A 25,774-nucleotide genomic window follows, 5' to 3' on the forward strand; every position below is an offset into this window, starting at 1 on the left:
TACTTTTTAATAATAATTTTACCCTTAGCAAAATCTGCATTTGGTAAAAGTACAGATTTGTCACTTAGAATCTTCTTTTGAGGTTTTTTTTTTACCAAAGGATTCTGCATTCTTCCTCTAACACACTATAGACAAAAGCACATCAGCAATTCTACTGACTTCTGGAAATCACATGTCTACGTGGATAGTTAAGATACCAATTACATAAAATCCATGAATTTAAGACACTTTGCCCAAACAATTGCTGAAGATCTGAAAGTTATCATGATCTTAAGAGATAGTCTCATAGACAGAGATTATCTCCAGACAGACACAAGAAACTGTCAAGACTGGCTGCCCCCCTGCCGAGAGGACAGAAGTGGGAGGGAGAAATTTGTCAGTAACTCTGCATTCCTGCAGTTCAAATTTTGTACCACGTGCATCTATTCCCCAATTTTTAAAGAACGTTATTTCCTGGTTCTTGGCATTCTGACAGGTTGAAGCATACAATGCAAAAATTATTCCTGGCTTTCAGCCAAAATTTGCTTAGGAAAGTTTCACATATATTTTTTAAAAACGCCAATTTTCATGTAGCCTTTAAGACAACAGTATTGTCCATTACACATTATGTGTTATTATAACCTCCTCCCATACCTTTGTATGCTTTCTACTAAAATGAACCAAATATCCATCTTGTTACCAACACTGCTAACACTCTTCACCCCATCAATGGAAAGAACTGCTTTCAGTTTATTTTAAAAAATTAAATAAAAACAAAGGGCTTTCATCGGCATCCCAGGGTTACCAAGAGCAATGCAGTCTTTTTGGTTATTTGATGATCCTTGAGTCATATTGTGTGGCCTTTGGAAAGTAAAAGCATCTACGTATTTTTTGGAAAAAGCGGAAAAAACACATTTGACAGAGTAAATTTGACAAGACCAGCAATCTAGTGCAATATTGTTTTTCGCGCTTCTGTTTACTCTTTGTTCCGGGCCATATAATTTGGTCTTGCAATTACTTAGCCAAATGGACATTAGAAAGGCGGGGGGACATAAGCAATACTCTGCAACTAAAACATAGTTACTCTGCAGATTGCTGTACTAGAGTAGGGCGGCCCTAAGGAATTTCATCTCCTCTCTCATGATGGGAACCAATGTGAAATTCAAATACAAGCGGTAGTGTCATAATATTGTAGTAATATTTTAAGGAAAATCAAGCCAGCATTTGTTTCTGTTCAAGAATTATCTGATTGCATGCAAGATGAAGAAGTTCTAGAGTGGGGAGACTGGCTGTATAACATCATGCCTACAGTCAACAATATGGTATCATGCATTTAACTTTTGTTAAAAGGGCAGATCTCGTGCTGAATGTCCTTACTATAATTTTAAAAAAATTTGCTTGATATGTCAGCATATTGATTTTTAAATGTATTAGCCAAATCAGTGTCCATAATCAATAATACTGAGACTTTCCATTTGGATGGGTCCTTTTTAGCTAATGGGTTTTTGTTCTATATCAGTTTAGAGTCACCACTGCCTGTATGAGAAGCCTTGATTCGTTACTTAATCACACTGATTCTAAATTCTGCCAGACATTCAAGGATGCACCTGGCCCATGCTGTGTTCTGATCCCCAACACGCCCCTACCGTATGCCCATCTAGCAGACATTGCCGCTGGCCTCCCAAATTCCCTCCACCTCTTTTTGCCATTTGGCTATGCCTTCCATGGCCTGCATCCACAGCTCTGCTTCAGAGAACTGCCTCTGGGCTGCTGGAAGCCGTTCTGCCCACATGTGCAGAGCTGGAGCCAGTTACTGCCCGGTGCAGGCACACGAAAGCCCAGATCCCTGAGACAAAACTGAGGAATGATGACTCACCCCAGCGCTCCTGCAGGCCCACAGTGAAACCATCCCTTGCTCAGACTTCCACCTGAGTTCACACCCTCCACCTGAGCTGGCCTCCTCTCTTCCTTGTCCTCCTTCCCCAGCTATCTTCATAGTCCCCGCGGGAACATTTCCTCAATAAAGAACTTCCTGACAGATCTTGTCTCAGCGCCTGACTCCTAGTCTCAGGGTCTTCTTCTGGGGACCCTGATGACCTTAAATGCTCCTCCAACCAAGCGAGCTCACCTCTGCCCCACAATGACTGCTGTTTCCCCAACTTAGAACACCCTCCTTCTCTTCTTCATCTCTGTTTGGAGCAGAGTGGGTATAACAATCAAAGGACATCTTGGAAATGAAAACCAGGCCGGGCATAGTGGCTCACACCTGTAACCCAGCACTTTGGATGCCAAGGTGGGTGGATCACCTGAGGTCAGGAGTTCAAGACCAGCCTAGCCAACATAGTGACACCCCATCTCTAATAAAATACAAAAAGCTAGCTGGGCATGGTGGCACAGGCCCTGCAAACCTAGCTACTCGGGAGGCTGAGGCATGAGAATTTCTTGCAGCTGGGAGGTAGAGGTTGCAGTGAGCTGAGATCATGCCACTGCACTGGATCCTCGGCAACAGAGTGAGACTCTGTCTTTAAAAAATAAATAAATAAAAATTTAAAAAAGTAAGTGAAAACCTACAAAATACTCTGCAAATATGAATAATGTATAGCAAAAATGAACCTCACACACTGTTCAACATCTGGATCTAGTGACACCTCCTCTACAAAGGGAGCCCCCAGCTCTCCCTACCCTAATTGTCTATTTTCCCGAAGACAATATAAACTCTATGAAGGCAAAGACGGTCCTGTTCACTGATGTAGCCATAGTATTTAGATCAGCATCTGGCACATTGAACAAATTTAGTAAATATGTGTTAATAATGCTGTTGAACTCCAGGATCTCCTTCTATTCTCAGGAAATGAAGGGATCAAAGGCACATTAAGGATTACCTAGAGGCTGGGCACGATAGCTCATGCCTGCAATCCCAGCACTTTGGGAGGCCAAGGCGGTGGGATCATTCGAGGTCAGGAGTTCGAGACCAGCCTGACCAACATGGTGAAACCCCATCTCTACTAAAAATATAAAAATTAGCCAGGTGTGGTGGTGAAAGGACCACCTAGAGTGCCCATACTCCACAGGATAAATGACTTGCCTAGGATGTAAATCAACTTAGTGGCAGAGCCAGGTTGCAACCTTGATCTCTTATCTCCCTAGCCTGAGAACTTTCCATATGACACTCCACCTCTTTCCCTTATGGGTGGCAGCAAAGGAAAATGGCAACCCCTTCTCCTTCAACCTAAATATTGGCATCTGGGCATTGGCACTGCCACTTAATGATATGCTACCCTGTTATATGATATGCCAGGATTATTAGCACCAGAGTTTTGTGTGTGTTGTTTTCCTCTCCCCAACTAACCCTGAAGCTTCCTGGTGGCAAAAGCCTCACTGAATTCATTTTCCACATCATCTACAGGACCTTGCACAGGGCTGAGTACAGAGGTCAGTGGGAGGAGGGAGGCAGACAAAGGGGAGGTTGCACGCTCGAGTCGATGGATCTGGCTCCAACGCTGCATTTACCACCTGCACAACCATGAGCAGAGTGACAACGGACCCTAGGCCCCAGGATTATGGAGAGGTTCAATGGGGTAACACGTAAAAGCATTTCACACCATGGCTCGTACATGGCAACCACTTAGTAAGTATAAGCTGCAGTGAGTAATAACAGCAGTAGCAGCAGCAGTAACAGATTCAGGCTCAGAGAACACCACCTACCAGGTGGCTTCAACACACAAAGATCGGAGACCTGGGTCCAAAAATCTTCTGCTTATTACTGCCTATGAAATAATTAAGAAAACATAGCAGGGATCTCCTTTTCCCTATCAAATAAAGATGTTCAACAACCACACACAGTTCTCAATGCCTCTCTTCATAGGAATGGACCAAAATCCCCAGGATGTCCCTCTCTGCAGAACTTCCATTCCATTTTGGCCCTATTCCTAACCCCAGGAAAGCAATGTTGGGCACTCCACATTCCCCAAGGACCTGACTTCTAGCCACTTCCTTCCCTGGCCCTCTTTAGTTTGTTCATTCATTCATTTAATGAATACATATTCATCAAATCCTGAACACTATGATCAAAAACTAAGCCACACGAGTACCCTACCTTCTAGGACTTCCCAGCCCTGAGAGTCCTCAGGTTTCTCTTTCTTAACCAGTAACTACCTTTGCAGGCTCTCCATCCTCCCAGTCACCCTTGTGCCTGTCTCATTATCAGCAGTAATGGCAGGGGCACTACAGTTAGACTGTCAGGGTTAGAGTCCCAGCTGTGCTACTTTTTCATTATGTAACCACGGGCAAATTCTTCCCCTGTCAGCCTCACCCACCTCATCTTCAGAATGAGGGCAATAATAACTACCAATTAAACTTGTTGTCAGAATGAAATAAAAACCCAGTGAAGTGTGCTTGGCACACAGTAATAAATGCTCACTAATACCATTTTATAACTTACCTGAAACATCCACGCTTAAATGTGGAGTGGCTGTTTGGCCGTTTACACAACCAAAAACTAACCCAACCACTGAAGAAGTAAAATGTCCTGAATTATTTCTGTATCACAGCAAGACTCCTTTTTCAAGAATATGTCAAGCCAGGTGAGCTCTACTGCTTCCTGGGAAAACGTAAAGAATCCTCGGCAGTGGGCCACTAGTTAGTTCTACCTGGTAATTCAAACTCAAAGAAGGTTCTACCGCAAAACACCCTGAGAGCTCAGCTGGCAGGAAAGAGTAAGAGCCTGCCCTGGGCCAGGGGAACCTGCTGCAGAGGCTGACCCCAGAGAGCCTAGAAAGCAGCCTGAGGCACAGCGTCTAGGCTTAGCACAGGTTCTGGGCCCCAGTGACAAATCAGAGTGAGGGGAATCCTGACAACTGTCAATTTTCCAGTTCCAAGATGGTGCCACTGTGGTCCTGGGTGATCTGCCACTGACAGCACAACTCTCAGTCTGTGATCCAGGGTATGAAGAAAGATCCGACTCTCCAGGGAGCAGCTGGCAACAGCCAGACAGAATTCCCCAAGTCAGTCAATTTGGGTAAAGCACAGCACTAGTGGGGAAGCATGGCGTGAAGCAGGTAAATCAAAACAAAAATCCATTCGAATGACTTGCGGTAACACAGCAAGTGAGTGGGAGGAAGTACACAAAGGAGAATGGAGAGAGAATGTGAAGACCCGTAAGTCACCCAGGGTTCATCTCCAGTGTGCCCAAAGCCAAGTCTACTGGCAACAAAGACTTAACTCCGGCCAAAGCAGGAGCATCGCTTGAAACCAAGAGTTCAGGCCAGGCGTGGTGGCTCATGCCTGTAATCCCAGCACTTTGGGAGGAAGAGGCGGGTGGATCACCTGAGGTCAGGAGTTTGAGACCAGCCTGACCAATATGATGAAACCCCATCTCTACTAAAAATACAAAAATTAGCTGGGCGTAGTGGCGAGCGCCTGCAATCCCAGCTACTCAGGAGGCTGAGACAGGAGAATCGCTTGAACTCGGGAGGCAGAGGTGGCAGTGAGCTGAGATCGCACCATTGCACTCCAGCGTGGGCAACAAGAGCAAAACTCCATCTCAAAAAAAAAAACAAAAAACAAAAAACAAAAATTGGCCAGGCATGGTGGCAGGCGCCTGTGATCCCAGCTACTCAGGAGGAACCAGGAGATGGAGGTTGCAGTGAGCCCAGATGGCACCATTGCACTCCAGCCTGAGCGACAAAAGCGAAACTCTGTCTCAAAAGAAGAGAAAAAAAAAAAAAGAAACCAGGAGTTCGAGACCAGCCTGGTCAACAAAGTGAGACCCTCCATCTCTACAAAAAATAAAAATAATTAGCCCAGTGTGGTGGCGCACATCTGCAGTCCCAGGTACGTGGGAGGCTGAGGTGGGAGGATCACTTGAGCCCAGGAGTTTGAGCTATGATTGCATCACTGCACTCCAGCCTGGGCAACAGAGTAAGATCTCAAATCGAAAAAAAAACAAAAAAAGCTAGGCATAGTGGCTCACGCCTGTAATCCCAGCACTCTGGGAGGCCAAAGCAGGCAGATCACTTGAGGTCAGGCGTTCAAGATCAGCCTGGCCAACACAGTAGAACCCTGTCTCTACTAAAAATAACAAAATGGCTCACTTTGGAAGGCCAAGGCAGGCAGATCACGAGGTCAGGAGATGGAGACCATCCTGGCTAACACAGTGAAACCCCGTCTCTACTAAAAAAGTACAAAAAATTAGCCGGGCATGGTGGTGGGCGCCTGTAGTCCCAGTTACTTGGGAGGCTGAGGCAGAAGAATGGCGTGAACTCAGGAAGCAGAGCTTGCAGTGAGCCGAGATAGCACCACTGCACTCCAGCCTGGGCAACAGAGGGAGACTCTGTCTCAAAAAATAAATAAACAAATAAATAAGTACCAAAAATTAGTCGGGCATGATGGTACATGCCAGTAATCCCAGCTACTAAAGAGGCTGAGGCAGGAGAATCACTTGAATCCGGGAGGTGGAGGTTGCAGTGAGCCGAGATAGTACCACTGCACTCCAGCCTGGGTGACAGAACAAGACTCTGTCTCAAAGAAAAGAAAAAAGAAAAGAGCAAAGGAAGAGAAAATGGTATGGCAGGGTCTGAAGGCAAACCAGGCCCACTGCATGACAAACAGCAGCATTCCAGGCTGAGTTGAAGGTGTCACAGTGTGCTGAGGAAGGGTTCATTCTGCATAGTAGGCACTTCAAATGAAAGTAAGCAACAGGTTTCTCAGGGCTGCAGGGTGCCACACGGGGCTCAGTTCTACTTAGGGTTAATCCTTCCTGGAGAAGGCAATTAGCAGCAGCTTACTTTCTGAGTATGTTTTCTGCATCGATACTGTTTTTCTCTTGGCCATCAAATCTTGAAGACAAATGCCCAAGACCATTAGATGATTAGTCCCTGGAGAGTGACCTAGAGATTCACATAACTCGTTTTCTACATCACATCTTAAAGCATAACTCCATCCCAGGGACATTCAGAATTTCCTCTTCCCAAACCTCGGAACTAGAGCCAAATTCCAGACCCCACACCCTTCTTCATCCCAACAGAGCCATGACCTGTGACCTTGCTGTTCAGAGGCCATGTCAGTGTTTGCAGGTTCATTCCACCAAATCACTCAAGGGTGGGGGAAGGAAAGAGCTAACAGCACCCGGGGCCAGAATAAGAAAAGCCCTGAGATCCCAAATCAGAGTGAAGCAACTTGTTCCCAGAGCAGTGGTGACTCCAGAGACTCCCAGATATAGCAGTCAAAGGTAGGTGGCCTCCATCTTTGTGCCTGAAATCCACAAGATGCTCAGCAAGTCACCTAATTCTGACCATGTTCTTGCCTACATCCAGTGCAGTGTCTGAGGCTCCCTTCTCATCTGGATCACGAGTAAACAAAACTGGGTGACCGCCAAAGGCACCTCCAATCCAGGATTCTAGGACTTCCTGAGTCAGGAGACCAAAGAAATCCAACATGTGTCCAGCTCAGGGAACCAAGTCACATTCTCTGCTGGGGTGGGGCCCCCAGACTGGAAGAGCAAGAGCAGCCAGAGGCCACAGCCCTGGAGAGAAGTGACAGGAAGCAAGCCATGCCTTGGAGCCTGGATCCAGGACTTGGATCTCACTGGCAGATCCTGGCTGGTCTCTGCGTGTGAGAGCAGACACCAGATGCCAGGGTCAGGAGAGCATCCTTCTCTCCAAACTAAGATCTGAGATGGTTTTCTGTGTGTGTGTGGCGGGGGGGGGGGGGGGGTGTATGGTATGTGCGTGTATTTGTGTGTGTATGGTGTGTGTCTGCGTGTGTGCATGTGTGTGTCTATGTATGGGGTATATGCATGTGTGGTGTGTGTGGGGGTGTGTGTATGGGGGTGTGTGTATGGTGTGTGTATGGTTTGTGTGTCTCTGTGTGTGTGTGTGGTATGTATGGGTTGTGTATGTGTGTGCGGTGTGTGTGTATGGGGTATGTGTGCATGTGTGGGTGTGTGTGTGTATGATGTGTGTCTGGTGTGTGTTTATGGGTTGTGTGTGTATGTGTGTGGTGGTGTGTGTACGGGGTGTGTGTGCATGTGTGTGTGTGTGTGTGTGTATGGTATGTGTCTGGTATGTGTTTATGGGTTGTGTGTGTGTGTGGTGGTGTGTGTGCATGTGTGTCTGGTGTGTGGTGTGTGTGTATGGCGTGTGTCATGTGTGTGTGGTATGTGTATGGGGGTATGTGTGTGTGTCCGTGTAGTGTGTATATGGTGTGTGCATGTGTATATGGTGTCTGTAGAATGTGTGTGTGGTGTGTATGGGTTGTGTATGTGTGTGCAGTGTGTGTGTATGGGGTATGTGTGCATGTGTGGGCGTGTGTATGATGTGTAGTGTGTGTTTATGGGTTGTGTGTGTGTGTGTGGTGTGTGTATGGGGTGTGTGTGCATGTGTATGTGTGTACGGTATGTATCTGGTGTGTGTTTATGGGTTGTGTGTGTGTGTGGTGTGTATGTATGGGGTATGTGTGTATGTGTGTGTGTGTGTGTGTGTGGTGTGTGGTGTGTGTGTGGTGTGTGTATATGGGGTGTGTGTGCATATGTATCTGGTGTGTGTTTATGGGTTGTGTGTGTGTGTGGTGTGTATGTATGGGGTATGTGTGTATGTGTGTGTGTGTGTGTGTGTGGTGTGTGGTGTGTGTGTGGTGTGTGTATATGGGGTGTGTGTGCATATGTGTATGGTGTGTCTGGTGTGTGGTGTGTGTGTATAGTGTGTGTCATGTATGTGTGTGTGGTATGTGTATGGGGAGTATGTGTGGGTGTCCGCGTGGTGTGTATATGGTGTGTGCCTGTGTGTACATATGGTGTCTGGTGTGTGTGTGGTGTGTGTATGAGGTGCGTGTGTGTGGTGTGTATGGGGTGTGTGTGATGTGTATGGGGTGTGTGTGTGACATGTGTATGAGGTGAGTGTGCGTGTGTCTGTGTGGTGTGTATGGGGTGTGTGTGGTGTGTGTGTGAGGTGCGTGTGCGTGTGTGTCTGTGTGGTGTGTATGGGGTGTGTGTGTATGGGGGGTGTGTGTGGTGTATATGGGGTGTGTGGTGTGTGTGTATGAGGTGAGTGTGCGTGTGTCTGTGTGGTGTGTATGGGGTGTGTGTGTATGAGGTGCGTGTGTGTGTGGTGTGTATGGGGTGTGTGGCGTGTGTGTATGAGGTGCATGTGCGTGTGTGTCTGTGTGGTGTGTATGGGGTGTGTGTGTATGGGGTGTGTGTGTGGTGTATATGGGGTGTGTGGTGTGTGTGTATGAGATGCATGTGTGTGTGTGTCTGTGTGGTGTGTATGGGGTGTGTGTGTCGTGTGTGTGTATGAGGTACGTGTGTGTGGTTTGTATGGGGTGTGTGTGGTGTGTGTGCACGTGAATGTGTTTGTGTGTGTCTGTGTGTGTTGTAGGGTTGTCCCCTCCCTGCTGATGAGCAGGTTGTGTTGCTCATGAGCCTAGGCCTGGAGGCTAACCCCGTGCGCATTCCTCCCGCGCAGTGAGGGGCACCCAGTCGCCCCGCCCCTTCCCACTGACCCTCTCACCTGGGGGTTGTCCATATACCAGAGGAGGCAGTTAGCCTGGGTGTCCAGAATGAAGTATCTCCGCAGAAACTTGCCGCTGTTCTCATGCTCCTCGATGTCCAGAAACCCACAGATTCGGTTCTGCCGATCCACATAAGGCATTCCTGGGCTCTGCTCTCATCACCCTGCGCACAGGAGGGAGGTGCTGATGAGAAGGAAGATGAAGCAGCTCTGCCTCAGGACCTGCAGAAATCTTTCCAGGAAGCTGGGCTGAGGCTCTCTCACCAACTTCCTTCCGTGGAGGCACCAAATGTTCCACTCCAGACCCTGGAAACCTCTCCCAATGTTAAGCACCCCTAAAAATCCATTCACACGTATTCAACTCACTTTTCCAAGGCTCTATGTGCCCAGGATAGCACTGGGCACTTTACATTCATAGAGGAGATAAGCTCAAACTTTAGATCAGGGTCTGCATTCAAATTCCAGTTCTGGATACTTGTCAATTGTATGACCACCAATTATTTAACCTTCGTGTGCCTCAGCTTCTGCATCTGTAAAACGGGGTTAATAATAGTGCACCTCATAAGGCTTGGGCTGAGAATTAAGTGCTAGTTATACAGTAAGCACTTCCTGAACAGTAGCTATTATCGTCACTCTGCACAAAACCTTGTAAAGTGGCTCACAACTCAATTTTATACACGGAAGAAATGATCTCAGAAAGGATGTAAGCTCCAATTCAAACATCTGAATAAAATTCTGCCAGGCTCTTGAACAATACCTCACAAGCATGGGCAACCAAAGCAAACATGGACGGGCATGATCACATCAAGTTAAAAAGTTTCTGCACAGCAAGGGAAACAACCAACAAAGTGAAGTGAAAACCCACAGAACGGGAGAAAAATCGGCAAATTACCCATCTGACAAGGGACTAATAACCAGAATATATAAAGAGCTCAAACAACTCTATAGGAAAAAAATCTAATAATCCGACTTCAAAATGGACAAAAGATTTAAATAGACATTTCTCAAGAAAAACACATACAAATGGCAAACAGGCACATGAAAAGGTGCTTGACATCACTGATCATCAGAGAAATGCAAATCAAAACTGCAATGGGGTATCATCTCACCCCAGTTAAAATGGCTTTTATCCAAAAGACAGGCAACAACAAATGCTGGTGAGGAAGTGGAGAAAAGGGAACCCTTGTATGGTGTTGGTGGGAATATAAATTAGTACAACCACTATGGAGAACAGTCTGGAGGTTCCTCAAAAAACTAAAAATAGATCTACCATAAGATCCAGCAATCCCACTGCTGGGTATACACCCAAAGAAAGGAAATCAGTCTGTTGAAGAGGTATATCTGCACTCCTATGTTTGTTGCAGCTCTGTTCGCAATCGCCAAGATGTGGAAGCAGCTTGGTGGCCATCAACAGATAAATGGATAAAGAAAATGTGGCATATATACACAATGGAGTACTATTCAGCCATAAAGAAGAATAAGATGCTGTCATTTGCAACAACATGGATGGAACTGGGGATCATTATGTTAAGTGTGAAATTAGCCAGCCACAGAAAGACAGACATCACTCACTTATGGGACCTCATGGAGATAGAGAGTAGAAGGGTGGTTACCAGAGGCTAGGAAGGGTAGTGGAGGGCTGGGGGAAAGTGGGGATGGTTAATGGGTACAAAAAACAGTTAGAAAGAATGAATAAGACCTACTATTTGATAGTACAACAGGGTAACTATAGTCAATAATAATTTAATTGTACATTTTAAAATAATTAAAAGAGGCCGGGAGTGGTGGCACATGCCAGTAATCCCAGCACTTCGGGAGGCTGAGGCAGGTGGATCAATTGAGGTCAGGAGTTCAAGACCAGCCTGGTCAACATGGTGAAACTCCGTCTCTACTAAAAATATAAAACATTAGCCAGTCGTGGTGGCACATGCCTGTAATCTCAGCTACTCGAGAGGCTGAGGTAGGAGAATCGCTTGAACCCAAGAGGTGGAGGTTGCAGTGAGCCAAGATCGTGCCATTGCACTCCAGCGTGGGCAACAAGAGTGAAACTCTGTCCAAATAAAATAAAATAGTATAACTGAACAGTTTGTAACACAAAGGATAAATGCTTGAGGGGATGAATACCCCATCTTCCATGAAGTGACTGTTACGTGCTGCAAGCCTGTATCAAAACATCTCAGGTACCCCATAAATAAATACACCTACTATGTATCCACAAAAGTTAAACATAAAAACATTTTTCTAAAATTCTGCCAGGAATTAAGTCACAAAGGACAGCCTCTCCAGCTTCAAGAAGATACCAAGAGATTAAAATGCAAGGGGTTTCTGGAGTCTTGCGGTAGGGTCACAGCCCTGGCCCAGCATGTTACAACACTCTGCTGTCACTGTTATGGGGTGAATCATGTCCTCTCAAAATTTGTATGTTGAAGTCCTAACCCCAAGGCCTTCAAAATGTGGCTGTATTTGGAGACAGGGTCTTTAAAGAGGTGACTGAGTTAGCATGACGTCATTAGCATGGGCCCTAATCCACTATGACTGATGTCTCCACAAGAAGAGGAAAGACCCTGTGAAGACACAGGGCGGTGACAGCCATCCACAAGCCAAGGCGCAGGCCCTGGACAGATCTTTTCCTCACGGCCCTCAGAAGAAACCAACCCTGTTAACACCTTGATGTTGGACTTTCAGCCTCCAGATCTGTGAGAAAATGAACTTCTGTTGTTTAAGCCATCCAGACTGTGGTCCTTGGTTATGATGGCCTGAGCAGCCTAACACAGTTACCCATAAAGCCTCTTATAATGGAAAGAATGAGGCATCAGAACAAAGTCCCAGGCTGGGTGCAGTGGCTCACAACTGTAATCCCAGCACTTTGGGAGGCCAAGGTGGGAGGATCGCTTGAGGCCAGGAGTTTGAGACCAACCTGGGCAACATAGCGAGACCTCGTTTCCACAAAAAAATTAAAAAATTAGCCAGGCATGGTGGTGTGCCTGTAGTCCCAGCTGCTCAGGAGGCTGAGGTAGGAGAATCGCTTGAGCTCAGGAATTTGAGGCTGCAGGGAACCATGAGAGCGCCACTGCCCTCCAGCCTGGATGACACAGTGAGACCCTGTCAGAAGAAGAAGAAAGGAAGAAAGAAGAAAAAGAAGAAGAAAGTCCCAGCCCATGAGCACTATCCCCGACTCCAGAATAGTCTCTCTAGTAATGTGGGATGAGCCACACCTTCAAGCCAGCCAGCCTCTGTTCTTGTTGCAATTTTCTTAGGCCTCTCTGAGAGCCAAAGCGAAGGGTGGGAGCTCCATTCTGCTCCCCAACGAAGACTGGCTCCTTTCAATGAGCAGAGACACCCAATTGAAATGCACACCCAGTGCCGACATGGGACAAGGGGTCCCACAAGGGTCCCAAAGCACCACATGACCTTCAGACTTTCAAGGTCAGACTCCACCACTGCTGAGCCCTGAGAGACTCCAACAGAGTGAAGCTCCTGGTGGCCCAAGCCCTCTGTCCACAGCCACACAAAGTTGTGAGATGGCTGCCTCAGGCCATCCTCCACAAGGGGACGCTGGGTCAGCAGGTGAGCTACAGAGACCCAACAGCCCTGGTACTGCAGGCCCAGATACCCTCCCACAGCACAGGCTGACATCAGGCGGATTCAGATCAGGCTAATAATAGTAAGGATGGCGATTGGTGGCGTGGTGTGTTCCCTCCCGACCCCACAAGGGCCAGTGCTGAGAGGCGGCCCCTAGGAACAAATGCCCCCCACCAACACACACATGGATACCAGTGACCGGTGAATCCCTTGATCCAGGTGAGGGGAGGGGGACTGGAGATACAGACATCAGGGAGACGCGTCAGGGAATCCCACAGCTACTCACTGTGAAAGAAGAGGGAACAAAGAGCAAAGCAGGTGAAAAACAGGGCAGAGGTGAAACAGCACAGCTAAGGAAGAAGTCAGAGGAGCTGCAGTAAAAGAGGCAGTGAGAAGGATCAACCATGGACAGAGGAGGTTTCAGAAACACAGCAGAGAAGGATATGTTGCAGCACAGCAGGGGCCGGGGGAGGCACACCCCTGCCCAAAGCAGCATCCCTTCCATTATGGCACCTGCAGACAGACCCAGCGCCTCCTCGAACAAAGCTTCCGCCCCGGCTCCAGCTTCACAACGGAGCCAGTTTGAGTTCAGAAACAGGAGAGAGACGGGTACAAGCCAATAATGAGGAACAGACGCCACAGGAGGATCGTGAAGTCTCCCAGCAGACACTGGGTCAAAGGCAGCAAGGGGAGCGGCCTGGCGCTGGCTGGGGGCAGGGGAGCACATCCTGGAGAGAAGCCGCAGCTCCCTGGGTGACGGGGGAACAGTAGTCCCACCAGAAGGGTTGGATCAGCATTCCAGGAAGGGTGCCGAGCTGCCTGGTCAGGATGCTGGTGATCGCCAGCCCCCCAGGAAGACCAGGCAACCCGCCTTGATGCCCAGTCACAGACAGATTTGCAGGGGCTGCAAGGACTATCGCTACTCCTGAGGCATCTCCCAGAGAAACCACACAAGCTGCTGTGGAAGAGTAAAGCCAACTGTCCTGGGCCCAATCGCTAAGCACGGTGTCCAACTGAACACTGGCTTTCAAATTTCTCCTTTTAAGCTGCAGGATTCATCATGCCTGTCTTTTTCTTTCTTTTCTTTTCTTTTTTTTTTTTTTTTTTTCCTTTCTGAGATGGAGTCTCGCTCTGTCGCCCAGGCTGGAGTACAGGGGGGCAATCTCGGCTCACTGCAACCTCTGCCTCCCAGGTTCAAGCAATTGTCTTACCTCAGCCTCCCAAGTAGCTGGGAATACAGGTACACGTCACCACACCCAGCTAATTTTTGTATTTTTAGTAGACACGGGGTTTTGCTATGTTGGCCAGGCTGGTCTCGAAATCCTGACGTCAGGTGAGCCACCTGCCTCAGCCTCCCAAAGTGCTGGGATTACAGGCGTGAGCCACCACGCCTGGTCACGCCTGTCTTTTTCTGAAGTCAGGGGCTAAAGAAGGCACGCTCCAAAAGTCCAATTTTGTTTCAGGGGCGTCACGGTGGGAGAGGGCCCTCACGGACCCAAGGGGAAGATAAGCATTCAGGTTACAACACCTCCTGACTGTGGCTCTATCCCTAGAAAAAAAACAGCTGCTCAGATGTCCCGAGAAGCAGCTGAGTCACAGAGCTCATCAGGAATGTAGGAGGTGGGGGGAAGGACCAGCTGCAGGAGAACGGAGCATCACACAGAAATGTGGCTCTAACTAGCTGACCCACGCAGCAGCGGCACGCTCAGATGCTGCACACAACGTGAACTCAGGTCCTGAGCCCTAATCCTCTGATGGTTCATTCTGATCCCATTTGTACATTCCTTGTCTCAACAGCTGCTAAGATTGGGTCCACAGAGCTGCCCCAGGCCCCCAAATCCCCTGTCCTCGCCTCTTCAGCCATGTCACCATCATTTTCCAAATCTTCTCTGGCTCTTTCTCTTCTTCACAGAGGCCTGTGTGCAAGTTAACTTTGCCACCTCATCCCTAGCATCTACTATTCTAGCAATGAGCCAGTGAGGGGAGAAAAGGGAGTGCCAGCAGTAATTGGTACTTAGATGGGGGAACAACTTGGTGTACATATATATGTGATCACCTCCAAATCCCCAGCCAAGACGAAGGCAAAGCTTCAAAATGTCTTTTCAAACTCTCACAACACTCTGCCAGTTACATAGTTGGGGTTTTTTGTCTGTTTATTCTGTTTTTTGAGACAGATTTTGCTCTTGTCACCCAGGCTGGAGTGCAGTGGAGCCATCTCAGCACACTTCAACCTCCACCTACTGGGTTTAAGAGATTCATTCTCCTGCCTCAGCATCCAGAGTAGCTGGGATTACAGGCCTGTGCTACCACATCTGGCTAATTTTTGTATTTTTGGTAGAGACGGGTTTCACCATGTTGGCCAGGCTGGTCTTGAACTCCTGACCTCAGGTGATCCACCAGCCTCGGCCTCCCCAGGTGCTGGGATGACAGATATAAGCCACCACGCCCGATCAAAATCACTTATCTTAAATTTCATTTTATGTTTTTATTTTTTAGAGACCCGGTCACACTCTATTGCCCAGGTTGGAGTGCAGTGGTGTAATCGTAGCTTACTGCGACTTCCCACTGCTGGGCTCAAGCAATCCTCCTGCCTCAGCCTCCCCAGTAGCTGGGACTACAGGTGCACACTACCATGGAGGGCTAATTTTTTAATTCTTTGTAGAGATGGGATCTCCCTGTGTTGCCCAAGCTGTTTTCAAACTCTTAGACCCAGGCAATCCTCCCACCTCAAGCCTCCCAAAGTACTGGGATTATAGGCATGAGGCACCACACCCAGCCTTAAATTTCATTTTGCCCTGAGTTCCCCAGTGTGAAAATATTGGGTGGAGAGTGACCTAGTGTGGTTTATCCCAGGAGATCCCAGGTAAGTCTGTAGGAATCCTAACAACACCCAGCCCTCATCTCCTGGGACAACATGGAAAGTGTTCATGCTGGGGCCGGGCATGGTGGCTCACACCTGTAATCCCAGCATTTTGGGAGGCCGAAGCAGGTGGATCACTTGAGTTCAGGAGTTCAAAACCAGCATGGCCAACATGGTGAAACTCTGTCTCCACTGAAAATACAAAAATTAGCCAGGCATGGTGGTGCACACCTATAATCCCAGCTACTCAGGAGACTAAGGCAGGAGAATTGTTTGAACCTGGGAGGTGGAGGTTGCAATGAGCTGAGATTATGGCCACTGCACTCCAGCCTGGGTGACAGAGAGAGACTCCATCTCAAAAAAAAAAAAAAAAAAAAAACAGACAGAAAGTGTTGATGCTGGGTTAGAGCTCTAAATACCCCTCTCTCTAGATGGTCCCTTCACCTTGGCTCTCATACCGTAATGAAACTATCTGGCAAGTAGCTTCCCGGCCTTCACAACACACAGCTAACAAAGCACACAGGGTATCTGTAAGAGAAGGGGCCTCTATCCAACCCACTCAGCACCCTATCTTCCCTAGCCAAACCTCTCTCGTGTTTTCTGGGTTTAGTGCAAAAATCATAATATCACAAGGCTGGAATTATTTTAACAATCACTCCAGCTAACAACTTTCACATTTGCATGCTTTTTCATGTCCCTATCCATATAATTGGCCTTTTTAAAACTTAAGATGATGTCATGAGCATTTTCCATGTTGCTACATAGTCTATAAAATCATTGTTTCTAATGGTTGCATAACATTAACGGACTGATTTTACTATAATTTACATAACCATTTCTCTACGATTAAATTGGAGGTTGTATCCAATTTTTCACTATTATAAATAAGGCTAAAATTTGTGTTTTCATGCTTTATTTCTTCTTTTACATGGAAAGAGCATAAATTCCAAGTAATAACACAATGAGATCACAGGCTATGATCTTTCATAATTCTTAAGTCCTTTTACAAAACTGCTTTCTAAAAAGATTTCATCTATGTTGCAACCAGCAATATATTGTTACCATCACTATAATCTTACATGTATTGAATGTTCTCATTATTTTAAACTATTGATAGTTTCAAATACATAATCATATCTAGTGAGGCTGAACATTTTTTAAATGTTTGTTTCCTATTTCACTTACCTTCCTAGACTTCGTTAAAAGCAAATCAAGAGTATGTGTATACAGAATTCCTCTCTTTCTGTCTCCCTCCCTGTCCTTCTCTCCCTCTCTCCCTCACTCTCTCCCTTTCTTCTCTGTCTCTCTCACACACACACACACCAAACCAATCCAAGACATAGCCTCCTATTATTCCAGTAACTCCTCTAAAATGTATTTCAGGCCAGGCATGGTGGCTCACGCCTATAATCCCAACACTTTGGGAGGCCAAGGCGGGAGGATTGCTTGAGCCCAGAAATTCAAGACCAGCTGGGCAACATGGCAAAACCTCATCTGTACCAAAAAGACAAAAATTAGCTGGGCATGGCAGTGCATGCCTGTAGTCCCAGCTACTCAGGAGGCTGAGGTAGGAGGATCGCTTGGGCCCTGGAAGTGGAGGCTACAGTGAGCCAAGATCACACCATGGCACTCCAGCTTGGGTGACAGAGTGAGACTCCATCTCAAAAAAAAAAAAAAAAGTATTTTAAAGTAAAGAAAAACAAAAAGTGGGAAGTTTTATGTGATCCAGGTTTCTAAGCAGAATATAAGTTCTTAAATATGTACTGCAAATGAAAGTATTTATGATAAAAGTGAAACTCGGGGAAAGAAAGTGAGTTTGCATGGAGTTACCCATTAATCAGTGGCAGAAAGCATGTTAAACGGCAATTAAACTGAGAGATTCCTGGCCAACACCAGCCAGTTGACTAGAAGCAGCTCATGAGAAGGAAGAGTCAATGGCTGCCTGCCACAGAATGAAATGGGGGGCACTGGGAGGCATCACAGCCCCAAATATCTCTCTACTGCCCATTTCCATGCCTTAGATTCCACCAGTGGAGATTCGAGCCAAGAAAAAAATTACCCTGAGGAACTGAGGCAACGGATGACTTTGTCAGGCTTATAATATACAAGAGACAGCTGGGACCCAGACCCTGAGAAAATAGCACATAGCCCAGATGGGACGCAGAGGCACTAGAGGGGCTGAAAGGGAACAATCACTGCTTAAAACAGATGTTGTCTACTTAAAACATGTTCCTAGGATTCTTATACACCCAGGACAGGAGTATGAACCTTTCTGGAAAGCAATTTAGTTCTCTCTCTCCCTCTCTCTCTCTATATATATATATAGAACAAGAAAGCAAAAAATGTTCATACCCTTTGATTTCACTTCTAGGATTCCATCCAAGTCAATCAACAAACAAGCAAAGAAAGATTAAAGTAAAAAAATGGCAACTGCAATAGAATTTACAGTAATAAACAACTGGAAATGTCCTGAACAACACAATGATTAGAAAATAATTCTTTTTTTTGAGACAGAGTCTCACTCTGTCCCCAGGCTGGAGTGCAGTGGCACCATCTCGGCTCACTGCAAGCTCCGCCTCCCAGGTTCAAGCTATTCTCCTGCCTCAGCCTCCTGAGTAGCTGAGACTACAGGTGTGCACCACCACACCCAGCTAATTTTTTATATTTTTAGCAGAGACAGGGTTTCACCGTGTTGGCCAGGATGGTCTCGATCTCCTGACCTCGTGATCCACCCACCTTGAACTCCCAACAGTGCTGGGATTACAGGTGTGAACCACCGCGCCTGGCCCAGGAAATAATTAAATAAACAACAGGACATGCTCACAAGGAAATATTACACAATGATTCAAAAACTCTGTTTTCAGGTTATTTTTAATGAATGAAGGGAAAACTCACCATATCATAAATTTTTTTAAAGATATGAAATGGTGCATAATATGATCTCAATCATCCAAATATTATTCTTATATTCCTATATATGGCCTGTTTTAAAACCAGATATACAGTCACCAAAATAGTAAGTTATTATCTATGGGCTATGAGTGGAATTTCATTTACTTGTACATATTTTTCCAAATCTTCTACAGGGAGCATGTGTTACTTTATTTAGCAGGAGAGAAAGCTATTTAATTTCACACAGATTCCCACCCAAGTGTATAAGTTTTGAATTTGATAATAAATTTCTCAATTCTCCAGAGTCCACAAACAAACAAGGCTTTCCCTAAATTATAGCTCTCCTGGAACTTTTTGTTGTTTTAAAGACCTAAACCTAACAAATAAATGTTTCACATCTCACAATTATCCAAGATCCAGACATCTACCTGCCCAGAGTGCTTTAGCACCCTCCAAGTTATTTGGGTTTCTTACTTCATATGGTAACATCCTCTGAGCGCCTTTCCTCCTTTCTCTTGCTGGTGTGGTCCCCAGCTCTCTGCTCTTAAGAAGAGCCCAGGTCCTCGGGCTGACAGAATACTCAGTCCCAAGTTGACGCTGCTATTCCTTTATTCCTACAACACATGGGCTGTACCTTGACAAGTGCTCTGGGAAGAGGAAATGGGGACCCTGACAGGAATCCCCAGTGGAGTTTTCCTTCTTGAAACTTGGGAGATAGGACTGACATTTTAAAGTAAGTGCCAGGCGAGGTGGTGTGCACCTCTAGTGCCAGCTATTGGGGAGGCCAGGGCAGAAGAATCGCTTGAGTCCAGGAGGTGGAGGTTGCTGTTGAGCCAGTATTTCGCACCATTGCACACCAGCCTGGGTGACAGGAGTGAAACCCTGTCTCAAAAATACATACATACATATATACACACACACATAAAATAAGTGGCTGGCTGGATGAGTGAAAAGATGAATAGATTGATTTTTTTTTTGAAATATGATCTCACTCTCCCAGTCTGGAGTACAGTGGCACAATGATGGCTCAACGCAGCCTCCACCTCCTGGGCTCATGCGATCTTCCCACCTCAGCCTCCTGAGTGACTCGGACTACAGGCGTGCACCACCATACCTGGCTAATTTTTGTATGTTGCCCAGCTGGTCTCAAACTCCTAGGCTCAAGTGATCCTCTGGCCTCAGCCTCCCAAAGTGCTGGGATTATAGGCATGAGCCACTGTGCCCAGCCAGATAGATTTATTTTAAAGAAAAGCTATAAAGCTAATAAGTAATGAGAGTTGTGGTTTTCCTCTTGATTTTGAAGATGGCTAACATAATTTGGAGACAGAGGAAATAATAGAGGGAAATAAGGGAGACTCTGCCTGACTACTTTGGCATTTTTGAGATAAATAATAAGAGAAAGTGATAACAGAGATAAAGCCTTAAATGGTACTGGCTCAAATACAAAATATCTACTACAACCTCAGTTCAAAAATGAGAAAAAAATTACTCATTTTAAAAATTTAAAGATGTTTCTTTCACATTATTCTGTGTTGGCAGGATAAGGAATTTCTGGGATTTTGCTCCAGAAAATATTCAAAGGTGCTTTTTGACAAGGATTGGGGCGTGTGGTATGTACATTTTCTGTCCTGTTACCCCTACCAGGGCAGAAGCTGCAGGCAGCAGCGTCAGTAGTGAGCGAGAGGTTCTACCAACCAGAAATGGCTCAACTGGGTGACAGGAGAAAGTTTTTCAGGAAGTAACATCAGAGATCTCAAAGAGGACTGTATGAAATAGAGCAGACAGGAACTGAGGTGTAGAGATATGGAGCAGTCACTCACCTATTGCTAGAATACATATGGACCACATCAATGGAGTTCACATTTGTTTAGATTTGCAATACACATCAAAGTATATTGTGAAGCCAACAGGGCCTTCGCAATGTACAAGCCCAGTAAAAACAACAGCAAAATGCAAGCATGGCTATTTGAGAACACATCCCTGAGAATGAGTCAAAGATTATAACTTAGGAAGTGTGGAAGCCTCCACTTCCTACTGCTCTAACATGGCCGCATTTTGAAACTGTCATGATAGCAGATTCCAAATAGCGTAAGGCGGGAGGATAAAGTGCAAGAGAAGGAAATGTACTGAGAACAAGTTCCCAGAGGAAGTGCAGGGTGAGGAATGCAAACATGTACAGGAATGAGGCAGAGGGAGGATCAGACAGGGTGCTGGCTTGACCCTGAGATAGCCCAATCCCCACTGGACTCTAGAACTTGGAGTAGACAGCAAGAGATACTCAAGAAAGAATTTTTGAAAAAATATAGGCCGGGAGGGGCGTAAGGCAGGAGTAAGTGGAAATTGATACCACTGCAATAAAGATGCCAAAAACAACAAAATATTTCAGACACTCATGACCTCTCTTCACAGCAGCCTCATCTACATTCAAAGAAAATGTGGTTGTTGGAGCCTGCAGGAAACAAAAGCTTGCCCGGGGCTGAAGGCTCATCGGACCATCTCCACCAGAGAGGGTACCAGTGCAGGCACGCAGCCACACTGGCTTTACTGCCTGTAAAAGCTGAGATCTCCAACTTTCAGAATTGTGAAAGTCCCCCCACAATGAATGCAGTTTCACTGTAGGGCTTCCTAACAACAGCTGCCAGTCCTGGAACTCTAAACTTCATTTTATAATGGACCATGTCAACCAGAGGGTACTAATACATGGGCAGTAAGAGAATGAAAAGAAAACATCATTTCTCCCGGCCGGGCACAGTGGCTCACGCCTATAATCCCAGCACTTTGGGAGTCCAAGGTGGGTGGATCACGAGGTCAGGAGACAAAGAGACCATCCTGGCTAACACAGTGACACCCCGTCACTACTAAAACTACAAAAAATTAGCCGGGCATGGTGGCATGCGCCTGTAGTCCCAGCTACTCGGGAGGCTGAAGCAGGAAAATCGCTTGAACCCGTGAGGCGGAGGTTGCAGTGAGCCGAGATCACACCACTGCACTCCAGCCTGGGTGACAGAGCAAGACTCTGCCTCAAAAACAAAAAACAAAAACAAAAACATCATTTCTCCGACCTACTGGCCTTTTGCAAAGTGCCAGGGGTGGGGCAAGGGAGTGGTGAGGGGGGAGCATAAATGGCCTAGCTGTGTTCCTCTAAAGACATGTGCTTCTGTCTCTTGAATTAGGGAAGGAGGAGGGGCTGGGCGTGGTAAGGAGGATGTGCAGGTGACAATAATCAGTATGAGTATTTTAAAAAAAACTTTTCTTTTTTTAGAGTCAGGGTCTCGCTCTGGTGCCCAGGCTGGAGTGCAGTGGTGCGATCATAGCTCACCATAACCTCAGACTCCTGAGTTCAAAGAATCCTCCCCCTATAGCCTCCTGAGTAGCTGGGACTACAGGCACACACTATTACAGCTAGCTAATTTTTCTTTTTTGTAGAGATGGGGTCTCACTATGTTCCCCAGGCCGGTCTAAAACTCTTAGCCTCAAGTGATGCTCCCACCTCAGCTTCCCAAAGCCCCGGGATTACCGGGATGAGCCACTGCATCCAGCCAATGAGTATTTTTGAGGGAACTTTTGCAAGAAGATGACCATTCAAAAGGGTGTGCTGATTTCAGTTACCTATCCCAAGCGTGCAGTGGAGTGAAGGGAAAGAGCATGAGTCTCGAGCCAGATCTCCAGCCAGACAGACCTGGATGCAAATGCCGACAAGTTGCTTAACTCTTCAGGGTCTATTTCCTAATCTGCAAAACGGAGATAATTGCTTTACCTACTTCAAAGGCTGCTGTGAGGATTAAATGAAACAATGTGTGAAAAGCGCTGGACACCCAGACATTGGGTAAATACTGTTGTTGTTAAAGTGCATGTGTGGGTGCCTAACAAGGAGTACATGGTCATCATTACTACTGCAACGTTGCTTAACACTGGGCAGGCAGCTGCTGCATGCACACCTCCATCCCTCTAACGCCAATGAGCAAATGTCAGTGAAAAAGCTGCAACTCTGGGATCCCTCTGACAAGGAAAGGCGTCAGCTTCCCTCACTCTTCACTCGACTCCAAGAACAACCACATTTTACATCTCTAAAAATTCTCCAGGAGGTTTAAAACAAAAAGTCCAGGCAATTCGCTGACTCCTTCTTGGCCAGGCTACCCTGAGAGTTAACAGAAACCTAGACATGCTCATCAGTTTCCAAGGAAAGGATCCTAGAGCTGCCTCTCGATCCGGCCATGGGCAAACACACCAGCAGAGAGCTGCTTTACAAGGGGCCAGCCGAATTTGAGTCCCAGCCTTGGCACTTTAACTGCAGTGCTTCTCAAGAGTATAAGGACAAGAGGACCCAGCTTCCCATCCTCTTCATCTCAGCTGACCAGCCACTGCGGGCAAAAGGCACACCACAAGGCCAAAGCCCCCAAGCCTTTTGCCCACACTAGGCAATATTAGGAGCCTCTGCCCCAGCAGGGCTGGGAACTCCACAGGGAGAAAGCCCAATTCTGGCTTTAATGCATAACAAATCACTTCAGTCAACTGGGGTCAGGGCAGGGAAGGGGCTTTCAGAAGGAACTGTAGAGTCACTGCACCAGCCCCCAGCCTCCTCTACCGACAGGATGGGGCCGCATCCCTCCCACCTCTCGGCTGCCCTATCTCCCCCGCCTGTCCAATTTCCCATCTCAATAATGGGCTTATATCAGGCAGGGCCAGGATTCTTCTCTTCCCATAGGCCAACACACTATAATATTTGCTTTCCTTCCTTCCTTTCCAAAGCCTACCAGATTAGATTGCTGGGGTCCCATCCAGCTCACTGAGACAGATGGAAAACGGAAAGTTAGGCAACCCAAACTGTTCATGGTGGAAAAAGAGAGAGGGGGCAGAGCAACCCAGCATCACAGCACCCAGATCCTCTTTTCCAAGCCCTAGGTCTATCACAACCAGAATAAGTTGAGCCACAGCAGTTTCCGTGAATCAGAAAAGATATTCTGATGCACTGTTGTCTGCAGCAAGCTCTCATCTGAGTCATCCAGCCTTTCAGCAGGGGCATCACCCACCTGTCCATCTGTCCCATGAATTGGACAGGAGACCAGTGCTGCTTGGGTCTTCCTAGTATCGTAGCACTTCAGCAAACACTTGGCAAGGCAGTGGGAGGGCTGCTCTGGGGCTCAGCTGATAGGGATCATCAGCCTTCCCCTTCCCACTTCTGCAGGACAAAAACCTGCACCAACCAAAACCTGCATGTCTTCAAGATTTATTTTAACCACTCTAAAATACCGAGCTGAATATGGTTCAACTCACTACCATGACATGATGGAAACTGCAGGCCTATTTCCTTACACAGAAGAGAGAAGAAGAAAGCACAAACGACAAGGAAAAAGAAAGGTTTGCAAAAACTCTTCACCAAAGGGCAGGCAGTTTCTCAATCAATACCAAGGTAATTACCCATCTGTGAAATGAGCAAGGCTCCCATTACCAGCCAGCTAAAATCCCACTAGGAGTGCCACAGACAATTTATAGAAAGTATGCTGTAATGTACAAACAGGGTCAAAGGATACTTAGGTGTAAAGGCAACATCCAGACTAATAACTCCCATGTACCAGCTTGGTGAACCAAATCCCTACAGGTTTGAGGAACAACGACACTGCTCTTTTCTCTGCCATTTGGACAAGTGTAAACAATTCATGTGTTTGCATTCATTCATTAAAGCAACAAACATTTACTTAGCACCTGGTACATGTCATACGTTGGGCTGGCTGTAATCTAGACTACAAGCTAGACCTCTGATAGTGCAAAAATCATCCGCCTTCAAGCGGCACATGGTGAAGAAGGCTAATGTCTGAGATGATGATGATGATGCTTTCTAAAAGCTTGGTGTGGCTTCTCAAAACAAGTGGGGGGCCCAAGTCCTGTAAGCTCCCTAAAGACAGGGTCTAGCCCTCCAAAGGTAAAGGAAAAAGAAATAATATTTGGAGTTGTGTTTTGTTCATTACTGTCTTGCATGTATAATAAATGTCAACTGAATGCAACTGAAATAGAAAACAAAAACTTCTATTCTTTCAAGATCTTTTGCTTTGCTATTTCGGAAGGCTTTGCAACCAAAGAAAAACAATGACAAAAGAAGGGAAAATGGGACTTGGTCAGATATATGAAGAACACCATTAGTGCAGTCTTGGTACTTCAGCCCCAAGTCCATCTACAGCTCAGCCTTCCGAGCCCCCAGAGCCACAGCTAGCTTCCTGGTGTGGAGCTCTCCCCTCCCTCTTCTCTGCCGTTTACTGTCCTCTTAAAACCCCACTTGGAGCCCTAAAGAAAGGGGGCGGGCAGGAAGAAGGAATGAGAAGGGGAAGATACATCCTGAACCTGCGTTCACCAAGAAGGAAGGAAGCCAAACCCTAAGGCGAGGGCCGGGGGGCAGGGCTGGCCCAGAGGAGGAGATGTGAGGGTGCTCCGGCTGCAGCGGGTCCTGCACCCCTCTCTGGGCGTGCGGGGACATTTTTCCATTCTAAACGGCCTAGCTTCCCACCCTCACCCATCCTTCTTTTTTCTTTGTTTTAAAAATTTTGGTGAAATCGTCTTCAGGACTGAAGGAGAAAAGGGAAGCGTGTGAGGTGAGGAAGAAGTTGGTGAGAGAACGAGAGCGCCCCTCGAGGGCTCACCCAACCTGGCACCGAACCTGCATTTTAGGGCAGTCCTTTCCACTGTATGGAGTTCCAGAAGCCCAAAGGCCAGGCTGCACCCACAGGAAAGGACCGGTGTCCTTAGGGGAGCCTTCTAGGCCTGTCATTTAATAAGGTAGTCGGGGGAGAGAAAGAGGAGTCTCCATGGCCCAATCGTACCCAAGGGACTTGCCTGGGGACGTTCTCTGCTCTCCTCCCCTCCCGCAGCCCGGGCAGTCGTTGCGGGGCCGGTGCCCCAGAGCCAGAACCCGCAGAGAAGTTTCGCTGCTGCAAACGTGAGAAAATGCAGCTCAGCAGAACTC

General features: G+C 46.8%; 1 protein-coding gene across 1 annotated transcript in view; it reads right to left on the bottom strand.

Annotated features, from left to right (window-relative positions):
* Positions 1-25,740, bottom strand: part of PLEKHA2 (pleckstrin homology domain containing, family A (phosphoinositide binding specific) member 2) — a 71,514-nt gene extending 45,774 nt beyond the window's left edge. Inside the window, exons 1-2 of the mRNA XM_011960678.1 lie at positions 25,645-25,740; positions 9,486-9,649 (exon numbers count right to left, since the gene is read on the bottom strand). Of these exons, the coding sequence (XP_011816068.1) occupies positions 9,486-9,626 (141 nt within the window). The 5' untranslated portion in view covers positions 9,627-9,649; positions 25,645-25,740. The remainder of the gene's footprint in view (positions 1-9,485; positions 9,650-25,644) is intronic.
* Between the last annotated feature and the right edge of the window lie 34 nt (positions 25,741-25,774).

Source organism: Colobus angolensis, unplaced genomic scaffold (genome assembly GCF_000951035.1).
Source record: "Colobus angolensis palliatus isolate OR3802 unplaced genomic scaffold, Cang.pa_1.0 Scaffold52, whole genome shotgun sequence".
Classification (NCBI taxonomy): domain Eukaryota; kingdom Metazoa; phylum Chordata; class Mammalia; order Primates; family Cercopithecidae; genus Colobus; species Colobus angolensis.